The sequence below is a fragment of the Oncorhynchus keta genome, chromosome 20, assembly GCF_023373465.1.
Source record: "Oncorhynchus keta strain PuntledgeMale-10-30-2019 chromosome 20, Oket_V2, whole genome shotgun sequence".
NCBI classification, from domain to species: Eukaryota; Metazoa; Chordata; class Actinopteri; order Salmoniformes; family Salmonidae; genus Oncorhynchus; species Oncorhynchus keta.
This window is the reverse complement of record NC_068440.1, coordinates 16158858-16168128: the sequence shown is the minus strand read 5'-3', so window position 1 is coordinate 16168128 and position 9271 is coordinate 16158858. Positions and strand designations below refer to the sequence as shown.

Here is a 9271-nt window from a genome sequence, read left to right as displayed (position 1 = left end):
GGTATTTATACACTTCATTGGCAGCCACAAAAGATGATTTGACTTTGGGTGCCAGACCCACGTTCACTTCAGTGTTTGCAATGTGTGATAGGTAATGTACTGATTATATGTGATGGTCATTTCAGGGACATGTAAAGCAAATGGGTAATGTGTAAAAGGTCAGAGTCAAAGTTGTAAAGAAAACGTCATGTGTGATAGGTCATTTTAATTCTCTCCCTGGTGGAATGGCAATCTGGCATGTTGGCGTAGGTCATTTGTTGATATACTTTTGTTTAATGACAGTCATTGTGATAGGTCATATGTGATACCTTCATGAAGATTGGTCAAAGTGTGTAGGTAAAACCTGTGATAGGTTCATGAACCGTGATCTCTACCTGTCATATCAATGTGTGACAGGTATAGCTGTGTTGGTACTGGTATTTATGCAGCCACAAAAGTGATTGAATTTGCATGTGTGTTGATAGGTCATGTGTGATAGGTAATGTGTGATAGGTAATGTGTGATAGAATGTTGATTGGTCATGTGTGATAGGTCATGTGTGATAGGTTAATGTGTGATAGGTAATGTGTGATAGATCATATGTGATAGGTCATGTGTTGGTTATGTGTGATGGGTAATGTGTAATAGGTCAGGTGTTGGTTATGTGTGATAGGTCATGTGTGATAGGTCATGTGTGATAGGTCATGTGTTGGTTATGTGTGATAGGTCATGTGTGATAGGTCATGTGTGATAGGTCATGTGTGATAGGTCATGTGTGATAGGTAATGTGTGATAGGTCATGTGTGATAGGTCATGTGTGATAGGTCATGTGTGATAGGTAATGTGTGATAGGTCATGTGTGATAGGTAATGTGTGATAGGTAATGTGTGATAGGTAATGTGTGATAGGTCATGTGTGATAGGTCATGTGTGATAGGTCATGTGTGATAGGTCATGTGTGATAGTGTGATAGGTCATGTGTGATAGGTAATGTGTGATAGGTAATGTGTGATTGGTCATGTGTGATAGGTAATGTGTGATAGGTAATGTGTGATAGGTAATGTGTGATAGGTCATGTGTGATAGGTCATGTGTGATAGGTCATGTGTGATAGGTCATGTGTGATAGGTCATGTGTGATAGGTAATGTGTGATAGGTAATGTGCGATTGGTCATGTGTGATAGGTAATGTGTGATAGGTCATGTGTGATAGGTCATGTGTGATAGGTCATGTGTGATAGGTAATGTGTGATTGGTCATGTGTGATAGGTAATGTGTGATAGGTAATGTGTGATAGGTCATGTGTGATAGGTCATGTGTGATAGGTCATGTGTGATAGGTCATGTGTGATAGGTCATGTGTGATAGGTCATGTGTGATAGGTAATGTGCGATTGGTCATGTGTGATAGGTAATGTGTGATTGGTCATGTGTGATAGGTCATGTGTTGGTTATGTGTGATAGGTCATGTGTGATAGGTCATGTGTGATAGGTAATGTGTGATAGGTCATGTGTGATAGGTAATGTGCGATTGGTCATGTGTGATTGGTCATGTGTGATAGGTAATGTGTGATAGGTCATGTGTTGGTTATGTGTGATAGGTCATGTGTTGGTTATGTGTGATGACCATAGGACCTTATTTTCAACAGTTATTTCCTCACAATTTGGCTCTTTATGAAAAACTGTCCTGCTTCCACTTTGTTTGTGTGGACTGTGTGCGAGTTGTGATGATATTGGATATAATACAAGACGTATTTGTGTCGATGAATACCAGTTGAAGTAGGTTATGTATTGTCATTAGTCCAGCAAAATATTTGTTATGCTTTCAATGCCGACATGAGTCTCAAGCTTTGGCTTGCAGTTTTATATTCTAAACTTAAATATGACATGGGCTGAAATGTATAGGTTCAGTCCCTATTCACCTTTTAGGAAATGTACATTTTATGATTGTAGACAGTAATGTGGTGGGTAAGAAGTAGCTATGGTAGTGGCTCATTTCATAGACACTGAATGCGACTGTAATTGGCACACTGAAGTCATATTTGAGAAAACAAAGGAACTTTTAATTTATTATTAAAATTACATAAATAAACAAACTCTGAATGAGTCCAACAAATACAAATAGAATAGATATGTACATGTGATTGGCAAGGAGGGAATGTACACAGAGCAAAGGAGGAGATATATCTGTTCTTTCTCCTTGGCTGCTGTGGGACGATACAGGGAACTTTCTTTCTTTTCTCATTTTCCTTCAGGCCACGAAAAGCAACACACTGACACTGGATCCAAAACAGTTACATGTAAATGGCTAAGAATGAAAATGGACGTTAATTTATACTTAACAAAAATATGAATGCAATATGTAAAGTGTTGGTCCCATGTTTCATGAGCTCTATTTAAAAATCCCAGAAATGTTCCATACGCACAAAAAGATGATTTCTGTCAAATGTTGTGCACAAGGATAATCCTTCCACCTGACAGGTGTTGCATATCAAGAAGCTGATTAAACAGCATGATCATTACACAGGTGCACCATGTGCTGGGGACAATTAAAGGCCACTCTAAAATGTGCAGTTTTGTCAAACAACACATCGCCACAGATGTCTTGATGGAGCGGGCAATTGGCATGCTGACTGCAGGATTCTCCACCAGAGCTGTGGCCAGAGAATTGAATGTTCACATATCTACCATAAGCCGCCTCCAATGTCGTTTTAGAGAATTTGGCAGTACATCCAACCGGCCTCACAAATACAGACTACAAGGAACCACACCAGTCCAGGGCCTCCACTTCCGGCTTCTTCACCTGCAGGATCGTCTGAGACCAGCCACCTGGACAGCTGATGAAACTGAGGGGTATTTCTATCTGTATTAAAGACTTTTTGTGGAGAAAAACTCATTCTGATTGGCGCCCCTGCCAAGTCATGTGAAATTCATAGATTATGGCCTATTGAATTGATTTCAATTGACTGATTTCCTCCGATGAAATGTGACTCAGTAAAATCGTTGAAATTGTTACATGTTGCATTTATATTTTTGTTCAGTATATTATATATACACACATATACATTTTTTAATGTTAGATCACCAATATTATTTAATTTTATTTATCTGTATCATAATAATAACACTAATTGTAACAATAAACAGTCAAACATACAGTGCCTTGCAAAAGTATTCATCCCCCTTGGCGTTTTTCTTGTTTTCTGGCAACCTGTAATTTAAATAAGATTTTTATTTGGATTTCATGTAATGGACATACACAAAATAGTCCAAATTGGTGAAGTGAAATGAAAAAAAGTAGTTGTTTAAAAAAAATCTCAAAAATAAAAAACAGAAAGTGGTGTGTGCATATGTATTCACCCCCTTTGCTATGAAGCCCTAAATAACATCTGGTGCAACCAATTACCTTCACAAGTCACCTAATTAGTCAAATAAGGTCCACCTGTGTGTAATCTAAGTGTCACATGATCTGTCACATGATCTCAGTATATATACACCTGTTCTGAAAGGCCCCAGAGTCTGCAATACCACTAAGCAAGAGGCACCACCAAGCAAGCGGCACCATGAAGACCAAGGAGCTCCCCAAACAGGTCAGGGACAAAGTTGTGGGGAAGTACAGATCAGGGTTAAGTTATAAAAAAATATCTGAAACTTTGAACATCCCACGGAGCACCATTAAATCCAGAATTAAAAAATTGAAAGAATATGGCACCACAACAAACCTGCCAAGAGAGGGCCGCCCACCAAAATTCACGGACCAGGCAAGGAGGCAAAAATCAGAGGCAACAAAGAGACCAAAGATAACCCTGAAGGATCTGCAAAGCTCCACAGTATCTGTCCTTAGGACCGCTTTAAGCTGTTCACTCCACAGAGCTGGGCTTTATGGGAAAAGTGGGCAGAAAAAAGCCATTGCTTAAAGAATAAAATAAGCAAACATGTTTGGTGTTCGCCAAAAGACATGTGGGAAACTCCCCAAACCTGTGGAAGAAGCTACTCTGGTCAGATGAGATGAGAATTTTGCTTTTTGGCCATCAAGGAAACGCTATGTCTGGCGCAAACCCAACACCTCCCATCACCCCGAGAACACCATCCCCACAGTGAAGCATGGTGGTGGCAGCATCATGCTTTTGGGATGTTTTTCATCAGCAGGGACTGGGAAACTGGTCAGAAGTCTTCCAGAGATTAGAGACTGGGACGAGGTTCACCTTCCAGCAAGACAATGACCCTAAGCATACTGCTAAAGCAATAATTGGTTGTGTTAAGGGGAAACATTTAAATGTCTTGGAATGGCCAATTGAGAATCTGTGGTATGACTTAAAGATTGCTGTACACCAGCAGGAACCCATTCAACTTGAAGGAGCTGGAGCAGTTTTGCCTTGAAGAATGGACAATCCCAGTGACTAGATGTGCCAAGCTTATAGAGACATACCCCAAGAGACTTGCAGCTGTAATTGCTGAAAAAGCTGTCTCTACAAAGTATTGACTTTGGGGGGGTGAATAGTTATGCACGCTCAAGTTTTCTGTTTTTTTGTCTTATTTCTTTCAATAAATAAATACAATTGCATCTTCAAAGTGGTTGGCATGTTGTGTGAATCAAATGATACAACCCACCATAAAATCAATTTCAATTCCAGGATGTAAGGCAACAAAATAGGAAAAATGCCAAGGCGGTGAATACTTTTGCAAGCCACTGTAAGGATTGGCCCCTTTAGTAAAGTTGAGGGGGTTACTTCATAAACTTAGCTTTGGGTAGCTAGTGATCCTGATTGTCTTACGCCAGTGTACGATTGTCTTTGAGTCCTGTGTCTGTACTGATGGACACGACTACAGTAACACACCAGCAACTGGAACGATTGTGGAGGAAGTATTGTCAGATTGTCTTTGGCTTGTAATTGCACCTTGGACAGAGTGAAGTAAACTCCCAATGGAAAACACATGCCTCTTCCACTAAGACAGCAAGTGTGTAACTTAAGAATGGCAACCTATGGACTTTGGTTTAGAAAATCTAGGGTCTTTGGAATGGAGAAACCAACCATTTCATGTTGGTAAAACACAAGGCCTGAGAGGACCCTACATCTCTCTGCTTCAGATAGATCTTCTTCTGAGCTGACTCTCTGCCTTTCACAGGTGTTGCTGTCCACATGTAATGCATCAACCCAAAGGTTTCCTAGGTGATCGTCAGGCAGTAGAGAGGAGAGGGAGGTGATGTGGGGCAGGATGGTGCTTGAGGAGAGTCAATGTCTGATGGAAGATGCATTGTGCTCAGTAGCTCTGAGCCACAGGTGCCCAGGAGGCGGTGAGCCTGGCGATGGAGCTTTCGAACTGGGCCTCGCCCACGCCTACACCCACCTCACTGAGGCTGGGGTCGTACATGGAGGATGGTGAGGAAACGGGCAGGGAGGAGGTCAGGCCAGTGTAGGAGGAGCCTCGCAGGAACTGGCTGGTCAGACCGCCAGCAATGGAACCAGAGGAGGAGCCAGAAGGAGTTAGGGTTGTCCCGGCAACAGACCACAGGCTAGGATACTGGCTGTAGGGAAGAGAGAGAGAGAGCGAGAGAGAGAGACAGAGAGAGAGAGAGAGAGAGAGAGAGAGAGAGAGAGAGAGAGAGAGAGAGAGAGAGAGAGAGAGAGAGAGAGAGAGAGAGAGAGAGAGAGAGAGAGAGAGAGAGAGAGAGCAAAGGGGGTTTGATTAGGAGGTTTTTTTCTGGCCGTGTGACCTAACCAGGAAGAAATCTGGGCCTAGTAAAAGTTTAAGCCCAGGGCCCAAAGTGTTTCCTGATCAAGTCATGTAGTCAGGAAAGTTCTGGAATATAAATAGTGGTATCAGAAACATATAGATGATGAACTATGACCATGTGTTGCCATACCTGGAGTTGGATGTGGAGTTGGTTGTATGGGCCAGGGTTCCCATCCCAGAGGAGTTTGGGATCTGAAGGGCTGACCAGCTGTCATGGGTGGGCAGGACACCCGACGAGTTGTCCATGTAGTTGTCTAAACAATAAAGTACATAGACAAATGATTAAAAACAGTATAGTAAACATTTCTCTGATCAAAACAATGCATTTCCTCTAGGGGTGATTTCTCAAACATCTTTTATGAACCACCATCTTGAAATGTCCATGCTGTCGTCTACACCTACGAGTCTGACTAGTGACTAGAACAAACAGTAGACAGTGCATTCACAGACCGCTGGGTTGGGCAGAGGAGGTTCTTACTTGAGCTGGAGGAGCGGTGTGGGTAGTGGCTGGGGTAGGGGGCGGCCCTGTGGCCCCTCAGGCTGGAGTACCTCTCACAATAAGACCCTGAGGAGGGGCCAGGGGCCCCGCTGAACGGAGGGGGGCTGCTGCTGGAGCACATAGGGCCGTTACCAGGTAGGAACCAACCACCAACTGAAAGGAAGAGAGCAGACAAAATGGTTATAATCCTATGCTTCCTTTTTTCATACTGTTCTCTATGTATAGTTTCATTGGGGACATGGAAGGCTTTGAAAACATAGATATATGAGGATCATTCTTTTCTGAATGTTTAAGAAAAGTGCGTTTGAAAATTACGTCAAATATAATGACTTGGTTTGATTGTTGGAACTGAAATGGAGAGGTCAAGAAAGAGCTTTTCTAATGTGGTTGATGTAGTGAGACTGAAGGGGAGATTTACGTTGGGAATAACCAGACTGTTGACTGTCTCCACCATGGTCTGGAATGTCTTTATGGTCGCTCCTAAAATTTAAAACATAACATCAGAATTGGCACACAAAATCAAATAAATACATTTAGAAGCATCTTTCTGACACAATATCAGTCTCTTCCTCTTACCTCTCTTTGGCGTCAAGGAAAGCTTTGGCGAATGGATTGTGTTTGATCTTCAACGCAGTTATCTAGAAGGTACATAAATATGACAGCTCCTATTAGTTTCTTCTTTCATTGTAAGCTGGACACAATAAAAATGGTATTATTGTGAACAATGATTATCTCTGTGACTGTGTTATTCAGGCCAACTGACCTCTTCGTTCTGGTAAGCAGTGACAGCGATGAACTGAGTCTCGGGGAAAGACTGGCTACTGATCATCTTCTGGAGCCCTCCAACCTTCACAATGTGTATCCTGGGCTCATACTTGTGCAGAGAGTTCAGCATGATCTAGAGACAAATTATACATTATTTTAATAATTTCACAATAAACTACAATCAAAAACAAAGATCCAAAACACACACTCAAAATGTATATAATAGTCAATCAATTTAGTCCTACAGATGCACAATAAAAAAATGTGAAGTTGATTTGCCATAAAATGAACACTGTTGTTCCCCAGAAAAGGCTTAACTTTGTAATTCAGCACAGCAGGGTGGAGTATCATTAGCTCTGAGAGAGCAGGGCAATCTGGACTAGCCTACCAAGTTGTATTTCAATGCATTTACATAGTAATAAATATGCATACTGCAAATACAAACAAAGAAGACGATAAAAACAATCGGGGCCTTACCTGTCCTCCCCCGTTGAGTTTATTGGACAGTTTGACTTTGCTGAATGAGACAGGCGCTTTCATCCAGTGTGCTCCGAAGTTAGGCGAGTCTGGGTGGATGTAGACGCAGCTAGGGCTCTGTGGCTCGGGCTTGCCACCGGGAACCCACTCGCCATTTACGTACTTCCACCGGTTGTTGTCTGCAGCCACGAAGTCCAATAGGACTGAGTACATGGCGTTGGGGTCCAAGCCGCTCACATTCGCTCTGAGCACTGGAAACATCCGCCTGTAGGTTCAAATAAAGTTGTTAAAATAAACATATTGCCTAAGCAAGCCTAAATATGATGTTATGTTGGCTCAGCCGTTGATCTATATAATTGAATTATTTGGCGGTATATTTGTTTGCATTAAAAAGGGTGCCACATCGGGGCACTTTACTGTATCCTACTAATAGGTTTATACGATTTGACGGGCGTTGCGCATTAAGGCCTAATTCTTAACATGGTATTTATAAAGTTGCCACAGTGAAACATAGATAGTGCCTAGCCGGGCCAACACCCTGTCATCTAGCCTATTCTGAAATGCTGAGCATGTCTGTTGCATATCTAACCTGGGCGCATCAGATACATTTAGCTTCGTAAAGTCAAATCAAATTTGATTGGTCACATACACATATTTAGCAGATGTTATTGTGGGTGTAGCGAAATGCTTGTGTTCCTAGCTCCAACAGTGCAGTAGTATGTAACAATTCACAGCAATAGACATAATTCTAAAAGTAAAATAATGGAATTAAGAAAAATATAAATATTAGAGATCGAAGAATGTCGGAGTGGCACTGACTAAAATACAGTAAAATAGTATATATATTTATGAGATGAGATGAGTAAAGCAGTATGTATACATTTAAAGTGGCCACTGATTCTAAGTATATAGGGCAGCAGCCTCTAATGTGCAGGGTGGCGTAACCGGGTGGAAGCCGGCTGGTGATGGCTATTTAACAGTCTGATGGCCTTGAGATGGAAGTCATGCATAAATGCGCTCTAAGATCTCTCCAGATAAATTTGGCTTTTAATGAGGCAGACCGATAGGCATCGAAGGCCTCATTTTGATCCGTTGCTAACAGCAAAAACAACAAAAAAACATAGTCTACCTGCCAGTCTTGGTGACGATCATTTCGTTGGTTAGTTCTTTAAACTTGGTCCATAATTCTGCGTCTTCTAGTCCCAGTTTAATATCCCTCTCCGATGCGTCTCCTTTCTCGCTCCCCTTCTGAAACTCGCTCTCCACCACGCTCAGAAGGTGGTCCAGCCGCTGGTCGGAGTTTGAAGAAGTCATATTTCCTATAGGATGGGTTCGTGTGGTGTTCCGCGAAATATACCGTTAGAATAGGATTCACTGTTTCTAGATTCGTTTTGACAGTGAGATAAGTACTACTGGCTTGAGAGCCCAAGGCCTGATCATATAAGGCCCCCCGGGACCACATGGGGATAGGGGTGTGGCGTTGCGTTCGAGACCACACCCCGATGGCCTAATGGTCGTGTTTCGAGCGTCTCTTCGATGTCCCCAATGCAAAAATGCCCATCATAATTGCGTGAATACAAAATGTAAAAGTACCTATAGGCCTCTAGGCCTACTTTAAACAGGGTCATGTGTGAATAAGAATAACTCCTTCGTTGCCTTTCAGGTTTATAGCCTTCATGACAGAGGACTATGCATTTTCTAAACATGTTTGGATATTCGTTTACTCTTGCATAGCTTAAAACATTTTCAGAGCTGTTCATATTTCATACATTCGTTATGTATCTTACGAAAAAAATACATGTTAAAATGTTATTAGGCCG

The 9271-nt window shown here is 41.9% G+C and overlaps 1 protein-coding gene across 1 annotated transcript; it reads right to left on the bottom strand.

The window, feature by feature from the left end:
- Positions 1-2133: 2133 nt before the first annotated feature.
- LOC118378406 (T-box transcription factor T-A) lies at positions 2134-8826 on the bottom strand. The gene is made up of 8 exons (XM_035765383.2): positions 8581-8826; positions 7452-7716; positions 6973-7107; positions 6786-6847; positions 6628-6689; positions 6189-6362; positions 5841-5964; positions 2134-5501 (listed from the first exon to the last, which is right to left on the bottom strand). Exons 1-8 carry the CDS (start codon positions 8763-8765, stop codon positions 5237-5239), a joined length of 1272 nt encoding a protein of 423 aa, XP_035621276.1. The 5' UTR covers positions 8766-8826; the 3' UTR covers positions 2134-5236.
- Positions 8827-9271: the final 445 nt, after the last annotated feature.

Coding starts and splice junctions, on each gene's coding strand:
- LOC118378406 (XM_035765383.2), bottom strand. CDS start 8,765: ATGACTTCTTCAAACTCCGACCAGCGGCTGGACCACCTTCTGAGCGTG. Junction 6,848..6,972: donor CTGCTTACCAGAACGAAGAG/GTCAGTTGGCCT, acceptor TGTACCTTCTAG/ATAACTGCGTTGAAGATCAA. Junction 5,502..5,840: donor AACTCCACATCCAACTCCAG/GTATGGCAACAC, acceptor TCTTCCCTACAG/CCAGTATCCTAGCCTGTGGT.